The following is a 19,728-nucleotide window of genomic DNA, read 5'->3' on the forward strand; positions in this document are numbered from 1 at the left end:
ATTTGATTTAATAATCCTATATCAATTAGTTGTCCAACGTACGTCACAGCTTTCCTCCAAATTGCAGCGATACTTTAAAGCAAAAAATGTGTGTTTTTTTTTTTTAAACTTAGCACCACCCCCTTTCTAGTTTTTCTGAGGGATGGGCTTTAATGTTTCCCTTTTAATCTCTGGTACTCCATATGAGCGAATTTAGGAGCCTATTTTCCGAGTCCTTTAGGGATGTTGTTCTGCTGGAAAATAGCAGCAAAATCACACAGCTCTGTTTTGTTTTATTTCTTTATATGGGGGAACATTCCTGTATCTCGTTGTACCACCTGCTGTCTTAAGAGTGTTGCTATTTTGTCTTTTTATTGAAAACTCATGTGATTTTTCTCGAAGTCAATTTACCATACTTTAACCTCATTCACTGAATAATGTCTTTTCCGGCAAATGTGTATACTATAAAGAACAAACAAAAAACTGTAAAGATTTTTATAATTTTTCAGTCTGGTTTCTTTAATTGTATTGTAGTCTATTATACACACATTTGCAGAGTGTAATATTTACATGCCATGTCTAAATGATAAGATTATTTCCCAAAATGAGCCCATTTCATTGACTTAGATGTGTGTATAAAAAACAGAATGGAACTGTGTGTGGCAGGGGGAGGCGGCCTGTGGAGATGTTAAACGTTTTATTAGATATGACAGCTTCACAATATGTGAATACCTTTCACTGTATAAACAAATAGTCTGGTTTTAGTCTAATCTCAGCAATATTATTATAAACAACCTCGTATCATATTTTCCGTACCTCTTCCCTTTTCTTTCAGTTTGTTCTGCACACTCTCCAATTTGTGTAAATCCTCTTGTAATATAACATCCAAAAGCAGGTAGCACTGCCTCAGGGGCTTCCACAGCATCCAGCAGATTATAAGAACCTTGTCTTGTGAACTGTTTGTGACACTCTTAACACACAAGAATGAGGTGTTCCTCCCCCGGCCCCATCTTTGTTTTTCATATTCAAGCTGAGAGCCAATATATTGTCTTGTGTGACCAGTGGTCTAAAGGGGGTGTTGAGGATAGTCACCATCCCCGGGGATGTTCAAGGGAAGGTTGGACGTGGTGCTTAGGGGCATGGTTTAGTGGGTGACATGGGTGGTAGGGTGATGGTTGGACCAGATGATCTTGGAGGTCTTTTCCAACCTTAATGATTCTATGATTCTACGATATCCCCTTTGTTGTTGTTTGGTTAGTTGTTCTCTGTTTTATGTTTATTTCTCCTTCACAAGTATAATATTTTTATTCACTTCCACTAAATATCGTCAAATTGATTTTCAAAATGCTTTTAAATTCTGATGCAAACCCAAAGGACTTCCAGCCCCTTTTAGTCTGATGCCATCATCCGTTGAGTTACCCAGGGCCTTTGTGAAAATACAGGATCAGAGTCGAGACAAATGTCTGTAGGCGGTCCTGGTGCTAAGCATCAAGGCTGCACAGTGGCAGGTGGAGGGGAGGCCACAGGATGCAGCGTGCCAGTAGGATCTCTGTGCTCCTGGCCCCCCTTGTAGACATGGCTGTGCTTTCCTAAATCCTTTCTGGTTTGCACACTGACCACCCAGCCTGCCTGGCATGTTTCTGAAATACTGCTTAAAATAGGCTGAAATAGATTTTCCTCACACTATCACATAAAACCTTGGATCTTCAGGTCTTTCACTGTGCCCGAAGAGGTAGGCCCCTCATCTCATTGTCCCGACAGTTCTCCAGGGAGCCAGTTTCTGCTCTGCATCTCCCAGGTTTTCAATATAATCCTTCCAAACTGTGTAAATGAGAAAACCTCAGTACACAGTAATTATTTTTAATATTTCCTCTTAGATGCTAGGGAGGATGAGTTAGAGTATGCACAGTGATGCGATTGTGAGCTAGTATCCATACATAAGATAGTTCTGTGCCTTTGTCTTGTGTAATTTCATTCTGCTGTAGCATGAACAGCATACAGATGGAGTGTGGATTGCAAGATCATTTTTAGAGTAATATTGTAGAATATTTCAAATAAGATTCATTGTACTTCCGCTCATTTGAAATGCAGGTACACCGAATCCAAAGTCACTTTCAACATTAAGACATTTCTGATGTTTCCCAGTGCTCAGGATAAATAACTTAAATGAGGTTGTTTATAAAACTAATGGTCATGAACTTGACATTGTTAACAATCTATAGATAACAATCAAGATGCTTTCGTATGAACTAATAGGAATAATGTAAATTTAGATATTCTTTTATATATTCTGTCCTATTGCCAAAAAAAAAAGTGAAGTATCAGCAAGCCATAAATACTCTCCCTTGTGGTCTGGGCACTTCATCCTTGCCTTTATTTTCTATGATAGAAGCTGCAGAGCTTGACTCCATATTGCCCTTTAAAAATAACTTTTAGGTGTTCTTATTATCAATCTAAAGCCCATGAATGGTGTTGTGATTGATTGCTGAAGACTGACATTCATCTATAATAGATTCAGAAGAGGAAAGAAGAATGCAAGTGTTCCCAATTCTTAGTCCTCGACTCTTTTCTGAAAAAAACTCCAGTGAGATTTGGAGGATAATTCTGCCTCTGAATCTGTTATTGTCAGGAGGGCTGAGTCAGTCCTTCATAGATTATTCACATATGACATCTTCAGACCTCTGTTTGAGAATTTATATCTCATTCACTGCTTGAAAATACTGCTGTGAAGGATTTTATCTCCATGACAAGTCTACCGGGATGTTTGCTGTGTGTTGGATATTTGAAAGTCCATCTGGTTTATTAGCATACTGTTGGTTGTATCAGTCTACCTATATTACTGTTATGGAGGAAATCAAATTTCCAGAGCATGTTTTAAGGATTTCAAAGTTTAAATAAATGCTCACCTTAAGTGTGATTGCACTGTTGGCATGCTGTTCTATGTATTGGTGCTGCAGGGCACTGTAGAACGATGTTAGAGAAGAGTATGCAATTATATTTTGGGGTTTCAGAACGTGAAGAACTTCTTTGCTGGAAAAAGATGGATTTGATCTCTATCTTGCTGCAGTTGTCCAAGGTGTATCGGTATACAATCTGTGATTTTTCTTTTGCATGTCTGTCAGCATGCAGGTACCTGATGGTCTTTTAGACACCTGAACCTGTACTGGGCTAAAGAGGAGTATTTTTGGAACATTGGTATTCAAACTTTGCACATAACCTCATGCGTACATACATGTGTGTGCCTATATGTAGATGCTGTGTACGGAGTTGGTATAAGTGATTCTGGACAAACATATTCAGGTCAGAGTCATTTATGATGCATATGTGCAATAGTTGGATACACATAATCACTTTGGTGAGGATGGGTGGTTTGTTGTGTTCATGTACATCTTAAAAGCAATAAGGAAATTAAATAGGAGAAGGAGACTTTAAATATTTGGAGTATATTTAGAAGCACTGAACAAAGGTGAAACAAGTATTTTCATATCAACAGTCAGCTGGTAGGAGGCAATTTATATTAACCAAGCCCCATGTTATTCTTGAGTATTACCTGGTTTTTGGTCTCCCAAGCATGAAATAAAGGAAATATTTTTGGTCTATGTGTTGCTAAATGGATCAAGAGAATACAGTTGTGTTGCTATTCAACACAACACCTAAGAACACACTTCTTAAGAAGTGTGGTTTTTTTTTCTATTTTTCTGCTCAAGCTATTTTCCAAGTAAACGATTTGTGAGGTATGTGTGTATTTATGTTATACCTACACATAGTAACAAATGAAAACTTCCTGTGATGCAGGGCAGTGGCATTGCTTCCATCCTATGTTGGAGAACTGAGGCTTTGGATAAAATTTGCCTTCCATTTCAGTCTGCAACAAAGTAGAAATTTTGAATCTCTGAATTTATAGGCTGTAACTTTAATCTCCAGATAATTTCTTCTCTTCTTGTGGTTTCAGCCATCATCTATTCAGGCTGAGTTTCTCTTTCCTATATCCCTCTCACTGGCACCTTGATTTTGTTTTTAAAGCATACTAGTTCTTTCCATGCCTACGAAGGAGTGGTTTGCAAGCCTCGTGACCTTGATTTTGTGGTGAAAGAGGAATGGGATCTACAAACAAGAAGCTATAAACTTATAAAATTTGCTGAGTTTTTGTTTGATTTGCAGATAGGGGCTTTGGTGTTTATATCTCAGTAGCTACATGGGGAGCGATGCTTTTCAGCTTGTTGCTTTGCTGCTTCTTAGTGTTATTGCACGAGTTTGCCTCAGGCATTTATGTTGATAATTAATTCATTAATGCCAGGAAAGGGTGGCAATTTCTTGTTCTTAAAACTCCCACGCAGAATACCTTTTGCTTGAAAATAAAGACTGGAGTCAAGGATCAGCGAAACAATAAAAAAGGTTCTAATGTTGAAAGCTGTGGGGAGCATAACAAATTATCATGCCCTTGGTAATTCTGAAAGTTCAGTTGCATTGATAGGCATGTTATAAATACCTAGGAAATAAAAGTCCTGGCCTGCTTTTTCTAAACTCATATTCAAATGTATGCATCACATGGCGTGGTTGATTGAACACAGGGCAAACAGTCATCGCATCAGATCTTTTAATTTTGTAGTATCTAATGAGGAATGAGATTATCAATCTAGGCTTCTGATATTATAAGACTAATTATCTGTATTAATTAACATCTCCCATAATATACCTCAGGGACATTGTTCTGAAATCATTCAAGCTGGGCTTCTCCCACATAGCGTTCTCTCTTTAATTTAGGCAATAGTTTGAAGGTAAATGAGCAGTTTCTTTCCTCTTAAAGGTAAACCAGGTCTGCTCTTTCATTAATAGCATGTGATTGTGAGAAAAAAAAAAAAAGGAGAATTTACAGGAAAGGTTAGGAATAATGGCAGCTGCATAGATGGGTGTGATTATCACCCCCAAAAGGAACAGAGAAGAGTTGCAGCGAGCGTTTTCAGGCTTGACCTCATCAGTGTGTCCTAACCCTGGTGAGCTGACCAGAGCACAGCAGGACTGAGCATACGCTTCCATTTCAGCTGGAGTTGTTGCATGGTGGGTTTAGATCTTACAGGATGACTTCAGTGATACTTGGAGTTAGTCTGGATCTTAAAAGTGCTTTGCCTACTGTATCAGGAGGGAAGAGCGATGGAAATGTAGGGATATATCAGGAAACAGGGTGACAATTCTCAGTATCAGGAAGGATTTTTTTTTTTTTTTTTTGTATAGCATGGCGTAACTAGTTGAATTGATATTCCAAGGGTTTTTAGTTCCCCTGAAGAGTCAGGTGTTGGCCCTAAAAAGTGAAGTGGCGTTTTGGTCAATTGTCTCATCTGGTACAAAAAATGCATTTTCTTGCTGCAACGTCTGAGTGTACTGTCCCTTAAATGTCATAAAACTGCCTTTGCCCATTATCAGCCCTAGGAACATGCCTGTTCTCTGAGCCTGGGTGACCTGCTGTGTCTGTCTAAACCATTCCACTGAGAGTTTGGCAGTAGCTGGAAATGGGAGAGGAAAGACATAAAATTTACATATATTTTAATTATAATATTTTAACAATCAAATTACACATAGAGACAATTTTTTTGTGTGTCAAGCAGCGTTTTATTAGCTGCACGGTGAAGCTTTTGCTAACATTTTTCAGTGTTTTATGAAGGCCTGAGGATATTGAGAGTGGGGGAGTGAGTGTTTTTGCATAAATCTTCTATGCTGTCCACGTAAACTGTCAGATTAAATTCCAGCAATCAAAAGGTTAATGAAGTCTGAACTTTAAGATGAGAATCACAAATTGATGGCCATTTTCTCACATCAAGCTGTCAACCAGTGAGACAAGGAGGGAACAGGAGAAAATACCCACAGTTGCCAGTTTGAGGGTTTCTTTTTCCAAGACATTTCTCTGTGTGTTTCACAGCTCCCAAAGCCCCTCCCGTGTTATCCCAGAATACAATAACAATAGCAAACTGCATTAAATATTTTAAAAATTGTAATCTGAATTTCTTGAGACGCCGACAGGCCTCCTTTTGCCTACGACAGCCCTTGGGTCAGACCCTTAGATGGGGTGAGCTGAGCCTGACCACAGCTACCCAGCGTGGGAGCTGCCCACAGGAAGAAGGGTGCTTCTCTTCACGGACCATCGAGGAAGATTCATCTAACTGAAGCGGCTCCTTTAGGTACTTAAAATTAAATGGGGTGAGTCTGGGCTCTAGTCCCTGGCAAGCGTGCACCCCTTGGAAGCAGAGCACAAGCTTTACCCAGCCAGTCCCTCCACCAGGAGCAGGGACAAGGAGTTCAGAGGGCAAGCGTCCTCCTTTCTGTTGCATGTGGCAAGCAGTGTTTGCACTAGCAGGTGCCCCTCAATGTGTCTATAATACCACAAAAATGCAATAAAAGGGAAGATGAGTAAGCTCTGCTTTGCTGGTGCAGACTAAGGCGTTTCAGGATTTAATTATACTACAGGTATATAAATTCCGGAAACATGTTAATGCTCCCGTGATTAAAATTATAGAGGGCCTAATTGAAAAAGCATAAACCGAATTGAAGAATTCCTAATTATAGTTTGCTTTGAGGTGTTAATTTCCTACATAATGAATGCATAATTTCTTGGAACTAGAAAAGGGGGCTGCTGCACCAGTGCGTGGGCTGCAGATGGAATGAAGGGATTATCATAAATGCAGCCAGACAATTCAGAAGAGCAAACCTCTGCAGCCATGATGCTGTTCTGCCTCTCTGTAATTTCAGTTCCCCTTGCACAGCGCTTTTCCAAAGCAAAAGGCAGAGCTAGGAGATGGTGCGAGATTTGCTTACTGTGCAGAAGAAAGGGGAAATAGGACTGGTTTAATTAAAAGTAGTCACGGCGCAGACGAGGAAGGTGAAGAGAGAGGAGGAGAGCAGTATTTCTGCTGGAAAGGTCAAGCAGCAAAACAGACAAGGAAGCAATGCTGACTTCCCTCGGTACCCACCTTGGCAGATTCCAAAGTAATTGCAGGAGCTGATGTTGATGCCAGTTAAGTGTATTTTTTTTCCTCCCAAAGGGTGCACCCTGTATTTCATGTTTTCTGTTGCATAAAAAATATGCTTAGCTTTGAAGGGAGTTGGTGAAACATGTCTTTATCAGATACAAACTCCTGTTGTTTAAATTTGCCTCGTTCCCACTCTGGTGGGAATTCACAAAGGTGTTTACAAATGACGACAGGCCAGCTGCGAGGTGCTGGAGAGAAGCCCTTGCCCTCGGGACTTCCATTTTCCCCTTTTTCCATTCTCAATTTACTTGTGATCAGGGAAGATGTAGTGAAGGTGCCACTTACGACCTCCCCAAGTGGCAGAAGCACAATCATTTTGCACTTTCCAAAAAGTACGAAGTGTCCAGAATAGGCAGAAAGAATCTGGCTGGTATTCCTGCAGCTTTCAGATGCTGGAAATGTGTATTATTGCTTCCCAGGGGAGCTCATCTTTTCTGTTGTATGTTGATGATATGACTGCGAGTAGGCTGTTAGCTGACCATGTTGGCCTTACCTAGTAATGAAGCTTCTCCTGAGGTTAGAAGCAGAGAGAGTTCTCCTTGTTTGTGTTTTTCTAAGCCTTTTAGGCCAATAAATAAATAAGTAAATGCTATTGTTCTGTTTTAAAAATATATATATTTTGGATTCTTATGTATGGGTTTTCCCTATGTAGTCTAGTAGCCGTGGCTCTGTAAAATGGAGAAAAAACTTCAAAACGCACACTAGATTGTTTCTGTATGGAAATTGGCCTAATTTCATGGAAGCTATTGGAAATGGCCTAGTCTCATTCCAACTGAGAACATGTGCAAATATCACCCATCCCTTGTCCAAGCCACCGCCTTTATGAAGGACATGGCAGAACGCGCTGGGTAGTCCCAGGAAGGGATTGCCACCTCCTATCCTTATCCTACAGGCTGCTAAAGAACTGCTTTGGCTCTTCTTGTCCTTGCAGCTATCTTCTGGTCTCAGAACAGACCAGTGATTGCTGAGGATGGTAAGACCTCAGTCAGCGATGCCTCTTTAATGCTAAGCGACGTTAACACAAAAGGGTTGTGTATGTTTTTTTTCTCCAGATCAAACAGATGGCAGGTGGTTCAGGAGGGAAAAAACACCTCCAAAGCCACTCACATTAGCTCCTGTTGCAGCGAAAGCCATATCTGTCTGCACTCATTATCTTTAATCTGCCAGCACAAAATAACATTGAACTGGAGAGATAGGGACTGGGCCTGTTCCACGGGGGAACAGCAGCTATTATGTCTAATCTGTGTTGCAAGCCAGGTCAGGCTTATGGAGATGGTTGAGATAATGGAACACAGAGCTTTGAAATGCCCTCTGGTTCTTTATTCTTTTTTACTTTTTTATTATTATGATTTCCAGGAAGGTTAAACTGAGAGAATTTAAGGCATTTAAAAGAGTGATGCATATATAATTCAGGTAAATAGATGCAGCTGCAGCGTTCCGGTGGTCTGGGGATGGAAGGAAGGCAATATTGTGAGTATGGATAGCATCTTTATGAGACCAAATGTTATAGCTGGAAAAAATGAGCTTTTAAGCATGCAAATCCTTCTTTTGGTCAGTAAATACTGACTCTCAATACAGTTGTCTTCTTGACAACCGTTTACGTTTTGTGCGTGCTACCACATTTGTTTGCCGTGCACAGGTACTGCTGCGATGATTAAACTTGCTCACAACTGTAGGGAAATATTTATGGTTTTAGATTTCATTAGATATTTGTCCTTCCTCGAAAGGATTTTAGTCACCGTTAGAAGTAACGGTGAGTGGAACATTATGAGGTTGAAATCACTAATTTTAATGTGTGTATACATATATATGTATATGTATGTATACATATATATATATATGTAGATATATACAGACACACAACATAACTGTTTATTTAAAGCATCATTGTATGTGCTTAGTGACACAACATTGTTACTGGTGGTTTTGGAAGATTGAGGCATTGTACCTTTGTGGGGTACAGTTTTAAGAGAGAGGCTGTCTCCAGGTCACCTCTCTTCCCCAGCACTGCTGTCTGCTGCTGCTCCATCTCTGCATGTCGCATCTCCAGGGATGCACAGAAGTAGCATGTCTTTGATTTTGTCTTTCTTTAGAAGACTGTTTAGGATTAGTGTGTGTTCAGGCTGGAAACTCCAAACTGTATAAGAAAGGACGTACTGTCTGGTAGGTGGAAGATGGGACAGGAGTATGGGGATTTGTTTACGTGCAGCCGATGCTGTGTGACACTGGGCAGGACGCTCGGTGCACTTACTCCCACAGGTAGCTGTCACATATTCTGGCTGGGGACAATATGGGACCATGGCTCTTCTCTTTACATAGAGCATGCAGAGAGAGGCTCAGACTTTAAACTTTCTTACCTTTTTTCTAGTATCCATTTCAGTCACCATAGAAATTTACCAAAGCTTGGAGTTCTAGTGATAGAAGAATGCCCATAGCGTTAGCCAAGTGTGAAATTACCACCCTTTGTTTCATGAGTTTCAGGGTAAAACATGCCTTGGTAGGCTAGTAAATCTAGAGTGCTGAGCTGAATATGAGAGTGAATAGGAGACTCTTATCAGACTTCTTGATTAAATGGATTGCATTACTACTGGCTCTATCTCAGCTTTTTTTTTTTCCATAGCAATGTCAGTAATTACCATCTTTTTTTTTTTTTTTAATGTGGCTAAATTCTGATATTTTCCTGGTGTTCTTCAACTTCAGCGAATATAGTAGAAGAGTTGTTTAATTTAAATGAGTGTTAAAAGAGCATGCAAAAATAACTTCAAAATGAAGGATCTCGTGTAATAACTGCAATATGAGAGACTATTTCCTCAAGTAGCGTCACTATTATAAGCTTTATTTTTGTGAATGCCTTCTTGCAGATGCCAAGAAGCTGATTTCTTTTAATGATTATATTGATGGCAGTGCAGCCCAATATTCATAATGGACTAGTTTTTGAATCTCTGAAATAGCCAAGCATATTGCAGGAGATGACATTGCAGGAAATCTTTATTTCATATTTTTTTGCATAAAAATGTTTATTGAAAGCTAATCTTAACTTCAGCATATTGTGTTCCGCGTGGAGCTGTTTCAAAGCCGTTTGGAAATTGTAGCAATCTTTAATTGATTTTAATGGGTTAGAATCAGCCCCTAAATAGAGAGAAAATTGGAGAACAGTGTACTGGGTCCCTGTATGTACATCCGAGATGGCTGTGAAACCCAGTTCATTATGTTGTGTAGATTAGTTTCAGAGCTTCTGATTAAAGGTGCACAGAAGATATTAAGGGTGAAATTTTGGAACGTATGAAGCAGGTAACTCGATTCCCAGGAGTATACTGGCACTTGTTTGAACCTAGAAACTGTCTGCAGAGTCGATTCTAATTGCTGAGCATTTGATTACAAGGTTGTGGGAGAAGGCTACTGAGGAGATGTTCACCCTTATACCCAAAGTAATGTGGAGCTGTAGGTGCAGTGTATGTTCAGACCAGCGAGACTCAGCATCTGGCTTTATGACTGTTACACACTCAGTTCTTGTAAATTTTATTAGAAAATCACTTATGTTCTATAAATCTTTTTTAGAGTTGGTGTTTTTTGGTTGAATTTATTACAAAATCCCTTCTGTGCAAGTTCATGGGAAGGCTGGGGGCATACTTTAAGAAGGGTCTCATTTACTATTTAATTTTACTTTTTTTTTTAGAGTGAGCTCTATGGAGAATGGATAGATTTTTATATGATGTTTCTATCTTCTGTCCGTATTATATTTCATCACATTTCCCATTAGAGAAAACGTATGCCTGGATACTGAAGTATTTCTGGCTCGCAGAAACACCCAGTTTCCCCAGAACCTCTGTTTTCTGTCTGCGACTGCTACGAGCTCTACTTTTTGTGGGTGGTGCAATCTTGTTTCTTGCTGCCTGTGTGGCAGAATTCAGGTTTTTAGTAGATACCTTTAAGAAACAGAAAATAAAGACATTGATGCTACCTTTCTATCTCAGTTTGCATCACTGAAATCAACTTGGCCATAAAGTAAGCGTATGCACATGCAATAGTTAACCTAAGTGCTAAATGGAGGATCAGGCACCACATCAACCCTCTCATCCTAGTATCATCCTGGGAGATGGCTCCTTGCTGACAGAATAAAGGCACTGAACTTCCTGGTTATATTATAAATATACTTGCAGATATGTTTAAATTTGTTCAACCAAATTTACTAGAGCATTAAGTTAAATGATAAGGAAAGAAGCTAGCGTGAGTACCTGTAGCGTGGATGCTTTGCCATAACTGTCAATCTAAAAATGAAAGTTTGGCTTGGGGTCAGGACTGCCATGTTTAAATGGCACGCAGGGAAGTTGGTCCAAGGGTGGGTTTCAGGGAGTGTTTCCAGTGAGGCCTCGTGTCTGGTCAGCCTGGCGATATCTCTGCCTCCTGTGGGTTGGGAGTGCTCCACAGCGGGAAATCAGCCCGCAGTGTCTGGGGTTTCTGTGTGATGCGTACCGAGGGTGTGAACCAGTATGCTGAGAATACTCCCATGGTCTTAAGAGTATGAATCTTAAAAAACAATCCATTGTGAATTGGAGGAAAGAAGCTGGATTGGTTGTTGGCCGTTCTAATTATCGTGCCTTTGACCCTGTTCATATGTACTCAATGCATTTTGCTTGTCTCTGTGCAGCGTTATGTCTCACAGATTGGTCAGACAGTATTTGGGGTTGATTTTCATGTGCTTGGGTAGCCTTTTCAGAAGCGCTGCATGTTCTAACTCCACAGAAGAGGTGCCACAAGGGAAATGCAATGTATAGCTCCACATGGGCTGCTGCATACGTTCAGTCTGAGCTGGCACAGCTATTAGGATGGAAAAGACGAAAAAGACTTGCCCCATTCATTTGCCCTTTTTGTCTTTCATCTTTGAATTAAGATATCTATTAATAAGGAAACCACTACCGTTTGGTGCTGTCTTATTTCCTGTAGCCTGTGAGACAGTTATCCTGAAAATACTGCATTCATTTGAACTAAAAATGAGAAGTTCCTGCTCTCTGTGGGGTGAACTACAACACTTGCTCACAATAATCTGCAAAAAATGCATTGCAAAATCAGGCTGTACTAATTGCCACTTGTTTTTGTTCCCCAAGAGAAAATACTGTTGGAAATAATATACAGCTGATAATGTATTTGTGTGTTAAATATTAAAATTAAATGAAAAAAAATTAAATCTTTTAAATTTAAGAAAATTCAGTACAAAAATGGGTCTGCAGGAATTGCTTAACTGCTGAAGCATTGTTTCTTAAAAGCGTTCGTAAGTCAGGTGAGGAGATCACTGTAGCATTAGGAAGAAATTGTATTAATTATCATACCCTATCGTTGTCAGGGGTACAGTGAAGATTTCACCTTGATGGGAAGTAACATGCTAGGATACTGAAGAGCGCAGACCAGATGTCAAATACTTTATGGAAAGCTCGGACACAGCTTTCCCTCCCGCATTCATGTGCATCATACATCCAAAACTTGAGTCTGGTTTAAATCCACGGGTAGATTTCTAGACAATTGCTTCCTCAGACCATCCTCAAATTGTGCTGCAAGCAGCACAAAAAGAAAAGAGCAGGGGAAAGCGGAGTCTAACAGAGCTCAGAGATCTCTCAGTAGCACAGAGACGGGGCTGTGATTTGGAATGTTGATTATCCACACTTGTGCTTCTACACTGAATAGAGAACTCAAAATTTAAGAGATTACCTCGTAGATGATGATAAGAGCACATTTTCTTCCTCTGCAGACAACATTTGTGCTGTGGCGACCATTATGGCTGGTGCTTTTATCAGTGATTTAGAATGGAGCTGTCAAAAACTTTAAAAAGCTTCTATTAAAGTAATGTGGTTTTATCTATATAAAACCTGTGAGATTTATCAGGAAAGTCAGTTTTGGCCTCCTTTTCTAATAAGTGTGTGCAGCTGCACAACAGGGCAGTGAGCTCTCCAGCCTTTCAGGAAGTCAGGCATTCGATTAGCAGCCCAGATTTGAGAATCCCTAGAGAGTTTTCTTTCGAGCAAAGCTATGGATATGTGGAAACCATTCTTTTCTTGCTGTTTATGAGGATAACAGTGTTGCTTGTTTGCAGTGAGGTGGCTTGGAGTAGCTTAGCACTAGGAAGGCAAGACCCCTGCTTCTATTCCCCTGCAGCATGCAGATGTGTGCCTTTGATTGCAGTGTTTGCAAATGCGCCTGAATATTAAAAATTAAAATGAAATAGTTAGTTTAATGGTGCCTGCTTCCAGTTTATTGGTACTGAAGTTGTTATATTGTATTGCTAGTTTTAATGCTCTGCTTTTGTTGTCTCTTTTAATATGATTTCAATGTATGACAGTGAAACTTTCTTTTATCCAGCTGGGCGTTTTCAACTGATGTATTGATTCCTGCTATGAAAGCAGTGTTAGCTGATTCTGGCTGGGAGCAGTAGCTTTGAAGCTTGAGAGGAGGAGAGCCCCAGGAGATCTATGTTACTGCCTACCTGGTAGCCAGAATAAGAGCTAATAGAATAGTTTGGATATCTCCGCAGTATTTCCATTGCCCCCTTTTTGCCTTCCATCTAGCACTTCTTCTCAGAAAAGTACTCCTCTTTTCTTGCTTGTAATCACAATGCTGTGTATTGCAAAATTGTCGGTCATAACAAGCTGCAAATGGTTGACCCTGCTCGGCATCGAAACAGAAATGGGTCTGCAGCTGAAGTGCTTTTGCAGACCAAAAGGGCAGATCATGCTTACGGAGTTTATTTTGAGTTAGTGCTTGGCTGCAATCTTAGGGGTCACGATCTGTCACAGAAAGTTATCATCTGCTGAGCAAAGTTGAATTACTTTTGCTCTTTTAAGAATTATTGTGGTAATGCACATGGTTTGGCCATCGTGCTTGCTACCCAGAATTCCCACAGGAATGTCGTTTGGTTGTAGGATCGTTGGTTTTTGATCCCATGAAAAGGCAAATAGGAGGGAGCCTTAGTGCTGCTGGTAGCAGGCACGGAAGCCCTCGATGTGCCTTACAGCACCTCGCTGTTTAATGCAGAGAAGCTGATATCTGGAAACGTCCTGAATGCAGTTTAGGAAAATTCTGCTCCTAGGTAAAAAAAACAAAACATGAGGAAAAAAACATAACCTGGAAAACAAAAATATGGCAGAAGAGAAACAAAACAAAAAAAAAAAAAGAAACTGTGCTTGTCTGTTTACTAGCTAGGGTTGAATTGTGAATCCTGCAGTTGTGGAGGGACTGGATCAAAATATCTGGATCAAAAAATGAGACGCAGAGTAATCATTTGGTAAAGAAACAATTTCCCAGAGTCATAATCTTCAGTGCAGAGTAATCTTTGAGAGTGGCCTCTCTTTTGGCCACTTGACCTTTGGGAGTGCCCGATTGACAGCTACAAATAACGGAGAGCCTGAGAAGAGTGAGGCTGAAGGATGACGGTCACTGAGTCAAGCAGGTAGGGCACACAGAGGTACGAGTGCTGTATCAGGTGGTGTGAGCGACGGCACAGAGGAAAAAATGCAAAGTAATGCAATCAGTAACTCATTCTAAGTTTCACCAGAGAGTAGTTTTTTAGACAGAGGGAATAATGACAGCAATGCTGGCTCAAATACTTGTTTCACAGGAAAAGAAGGCAGTATTCGAGTAGGAGATTAATGGTGTTTTAACGTGAACACAAATGGGATATCTATTACATTTCAGTTGAATGCTCATGAACGTGCCGTTATGCTTCCAGAGACATCTGAAAAGATTCCAAAAGAAAAAAAAAAAAAAAAACATTAAAAATAAGAAGTAAAATTTCAGGTCATTAAAAGGGTGAGTTATCCTCATGAAAGGAAGAAATATGCATTAATGGCTAAGTAGGAAAGCTAAAACGTGAAAGAATAGAGGCAAAAGAGTATTTGTTATTAGGTTCGGTGTGCATCAAAGCTGTTGCTCATGATAAAAACTGCATATAATAATGGAGTAGGTATGGGAACAGTCAAGGGTGAAACCGAGAACGTCTTCAAAGATAAAGAAGTTCTCTGATTATGGAAGGAGTTCATTTGTCTGGCCATTAATGTCCCTGGGAGCTTCCCCTTCTAAAAGAGAAAGGTTTGTGGACTCACTACGTGCAAGGGGGGGGTAACAAAGAGAAGGAGGCTGTCCTTTGGACACTGCAGGGATGGGGAGGTAGGAAGAGGGAACCCTTGGCCCATGTCTAGGCTCAAAGGAGATTTTATTATGTTTATATGATGATTTATATACGCGTGTGTATTACAAAGAAAACTTTTTCTATAACTGGCAAAGACAGACTTTTATGATTGTATACAGCAGAAAACAACCGCTTCCTAGATAAGAAGGCATGTGGCAAATGCCAATAGAAAGGTCTGCCACAATTTTGCATGTTTTTATTAGGAAAAAAAAAACTTCCTTTTGTTTGGCAGCAATGTAAATTACTATTGCCAAAGTGAAGTGTCAGAATACGAATCTGCAGATCGCCTCTTAGTAAAGGGTGTCCAAAATGGCAAAGTACAAGTTTCTATTGCTAAGGTTTAGGTTTAAGTTAAACAGGCTTTTTCTTACAGCTCCCACTATGTCCTCCATGAGGGTACATAAAGTGTTGCTGAGAAACCTGGTTATCGTTTTAGAAATCAGCAAATAAACACCGGAGAAGGTTTAAAATATTTTATTAAGACTTCCAATAACAGCAGGATTGAGGAAAGCCTTCCAAAGCACTGACAGGACATCAGTGAAGAGTGTAGTCTGTATGGCTGGTGGGTGCTCCTGCTCCATTAGCGAACATTAACAGCATCCTACACGAGGACAGTTTAAATTGTAAGCAATTCATAAGTTGGTCGTATTTGTAAAGATTATTTGCTTTCGTGTCTAGCAGTGGGAGCCTGCTTTGCTGCGAGTTTGCCAAATGGTTCGCTGACCTCCTCATTGTGAGCAGTGAGCGTGCCAGATACCCGCAGTCCTGAAATCATAGTGGGTTCGAAACCACGAACAAGGTTTTGTTTCCCTCCTGCTTGCTGAAGGTGCCAGAACTTTGCTTCCCACAGAAGCACGGGTGAGCCATTACTATGCTCGGAATTTTTCACACCAATCTTCCCGCAACAATGAGCCTGTTAAAGCAGGGACAGTGATCCGCTGCTGGCTGTTTCCAATCTTTTAATCGATCTCCCCTGTCCAGCTAAACAAAGGACCAGTCTGACACAGACAGGTGAGGGCTGTGTATGTGAATACCCTGACAAAAAGTAAAATGACTGCGGCGCTATCTTTCTTTGTCAAAGGGCTGAGAGGTGTTAAGCAGACAGTAAACCTGCCTCAGCTGTAGCAGCACTGAACTAAAGGGCTTTGTTAACTGTCTGCGGAAAAAGCAGAGTGCATTTGAATGCAACCTCCTTGAGCCTGCAGGAGTAAGGTAGAAATGACAAGATTGCTATTACGTATCATACAGACCAAAGGCTTAGCAGAAATCGAAAAGTATTAACATTTCATAGAGCTAGAAAGAGTATCAAGAGCTGCTGTTGTTTCCTGAAACAAAAGTGAATTGGAAGAGAGATGAAGCCACCTGCTCATATGAGCTGCTATATAAACCAGCCTTTTAGTGATGGAGGGTAGGAGGAGACTTGCACACCAGGAATTACTGCTAGAGAACTTCTTATTCCAGAATATATCTCAAAAAGAGATGAGGCAGAGCCAGAAATAGGTACGGTCTTAGAAGTTATGGGACACTTTTTTGTCTATCTGAAACAGTTCTTGCACCCTGAAACTGTTTCAAAAGGGAGCTGACAACCTGTGGACATTACCACTTGTGGATGCCCACCTCCAATGCAGTCACCATTTGGCCCAAGCCAACAATTCACGTTTCAACCTGGTGGCTGGAAAGGAGATAATCTGCTTTCTAATATTCAGCACATTAAAAATTTGCTGTTGACTGGATGTTGGGGTAGTTACTCCTTTTCCCAAAGTGTGACATGATAGAAGTCTTTTCTGACTTCCACTAAATCAACAGAGCAAGTGAACCAGCGCCTTGCCCACATAATGGCAGCTGCCCCTGTTACGGGGTGCCAAGTGCTGTTTGCTGTCATGCCCTAGCTGTGTTTTTGTTGCTTTGCCTTTTGCTTTTGTTGTTGGAAACCTTCTTGATACCTAAGGCTCACAGGGCTCTAATCTCACCTTCCTCTCTCCCCCTGCTCTCTTAGTGTCTACCAGCTTGTTGTCAAGGAGGAGAAGCTGCAGAAAGCCCGGAGAGCTGCGGACATCATTGAATGCTTCTCTGTCCCCGTCAGCTACAAGAACGCTTCCAGTCTGGACTCCCCGCACTACTTTGCAGCCGAGCTGAAGCCCATCAACCTGCCCGTCACACAGCCGTTCACAGTGGGCGACAACAAGACCTACAATGGCTACTGGAATGCCCCGCTTTCTCCTCTGAAGAGCTACAGCATATACTTCCAGGCTCTAAGCAAGGCAAATGGAGTAAGTGTAGAAAAAAATGAAGCTGGATCTGTACAAATGGCTACCTCTACCCTCCCCATCTTTCTCCTTCCCTCTCCATCAGATGCCAGTTTAAATCCTCATTACCACCCTTTTGCAGAAGTTTGATGAAAATTAAATGTGCCACTACCTGCCCTTCATTCAAGCCTCTCTCTGATGCCTAGATGCAATGAGAAACCTGTAGGGGAGTCAGTTGATGAAAAGGGCACCTGGTTTATGAAGTGAATTGTTTAGATTTTTTTTCCTTGCAATTGCATTAATGTTAGAGTAGGGGCTATTGTCGTTATGAAAAAACATAACTGCTCCATCCTGGCAATCGTCAACTCACTGTGCTTGTGATTTTTCAAGATACATTATGAGACGAGAACTACCCAAAAGCTATGAAGTTGCATTACCTTGTAGCTTGCTTTTGGTTGCACTATAATTTTGCAGTTATGGTTGAGATTTTCAGCTTGAGCGAAATGTAAGTTATAATGCAGAGGGAATTATGTGCATGTCTTTCTTAGTCCCTTGGGATATCCTGGACTATATTTTTGTATATACTTATTCTGTGATACAAAGTTTAAAATGGAGACTTTATAGGATCACAGAATGGTATGGGTTGGAAGGGACCTTAAAGTCCGCCCAGCTCCAGCCCCCCTGTAATGGGCAAGGACCCCACCCACCAGCCCAGGCTGCCCCTAGCCCCATCCAGCCTGGCCTTGGAAACAGTCTGCTCTGTTCTCAGACTCAAATGCCACATATGTCATGCCCAGCAGGTACAGTTCCAGAAAAACTGAAGGCCTCTTTTCCCACTTAAATTCTTTTATTCCAGCCTAAAGTAGTTTGTGACCTTCTCTTTTAACTCCCCTGCTGCAGGTCTGCTCTGCTAACGGTGCACAGGCCAGATCCAGTCCAGTCATTCTCCTTCCTCCCCTTTGACTCCCCTAATCGTTTTTTCTTATCACATACATGCTACAAATTGACACTCCAGCCTCCTGAAGAGGCAGCATTAACCTGTCATCAGGACGTTGGGCTGCTGACTGTGTCATTAGTGCATTTGCCAGTGCATTCATGAATCCAGTTTTTACATGGGTAAATTCTCTAAGACATCACCTCTGAAAGAACAAAATTAGAAAAGTCAATCAAAGGTGGATGGTGTAGGTGTAGGCTTTGATCTCAACTTGGGATAGTGTCTTTTATACCCAAGAGACAGCCACACATCACAGAGAACTGTGCACTGTTTAGCAGGCTAGCAATGCCAATGAGTGTTCACAACATATCTTGCTGTTTTACTGCCTCCATTTATCACTATTCTCCTGCAGAGTTTCTGCTGTGTGGCTGACAAGCACAAATCTCTTCAATACTGTGCTGTTTTTCACCTTGGTTTCCCTTCTAGTTGGTACAGTTTCCATTCAGCACTACTCAATTAATTCAATTTTGGATTTGCCTTTATAAAGGAAATTGTGAAATATATGTACATGTCTCTCTGTGTCTAGTTAGTTCCCCCTTATGTGATAGTTAATTGCTAGTGAATGGATCCCCAGGGAAGGAAAAAAACCCTTTATTTGCTCAAGTACAATATAATATGCCATAACTGGGTAATATGAATGGAAATGTAGGCTTCCCTTGGCATTCTAGATTAAGGCAGCAATAATGTGCAGCTCCTGCTTTTTCTGGAGCTCTGTAGCTGACAGGTTGCACCACACTCTGTTTATACAAGGTCATAAGGACTCAGAAAAGTGTGGCTTGCTTGGGCTGTTCAGATAGGAACATAAGGCTGTAAAGGACCTTTTAGGCTTAAGTAATTAAGTCTATATGCAGCAATACATAGCTTGTGAGGGTATGTATAAGAAGTATCCTGCCAGACAAACACATCCACGGTTGAGCAAGCAACTGCTTCTTGTGTTACTAATTTATATTAGTACAGTATATGGGTATGTATCCTCAAAGTGCAGAGGTACTGGGAAAAATAGAGATGAATTGTCCCAGAGTGCAGTCTGAGTCTTCAGATGAGTAGCTGTGGAACCTCCTTTTTTTCTGACAGAATCCTTAAGGCCCACATTTCAAACACTTGGGCCTGATTTGCATAGTGTTTTGCAGCCATAAATAATAAGTTTCCTGTCATTCCCAAAGCTGTTTACAAGTATATTATGTATTTAAGAGTTCTGGGTGTTCACTTAGCTCAACAACCTGAGCGATTTTGACTGTAGTCTTCATAAAGCCTACCAAAATCTGTGGCTGCAATAAGGCTTTTTTTTTTTTTTTTTTGCACATCTGCAAA

At 40.8% G+C, this 19,728-nt stretch overlaps 1 protein-coding gene across 29 annotated transcripts in view; it reads left to right on the plus strand.

Annotated features, from left to right (window-relative positions):
* Positions 1 to 19,728, plus strand: part of PTPRT (protein tyrosine phosphatase receptor type T) — a 572,020-nt gene that overhangs the window by 454,909 nt on the left and 97,383 nt on the right. For all 29 annotated transcript variants that reach the window (XM_083801726.1, XM_083801725.1, XM_083801723.1 and 26 more), the window contains one exon: positions 17,174 to 17,447. In XM_083801726.1, the coding sequence (XP_083657852.1) occupies positions 17,174 to 17,447 (274 nt within the window). The remainder of the gene's footprint in view (positions 1 to 17,173; positions 17,448 to 19,728) is intronic.

The sequence above is a fragment of the Anser anser genome (genome assembly GCF_964211835.1).
Source record: "Anser anser genome assembly, chromosome: 16".
NCBI classification, from domain to species: domain Eukaryota; kingdom Metazoa; phylum Chordata; class Aves; order Anseriformes; family Anatidae; genus Anser; species Anser anser.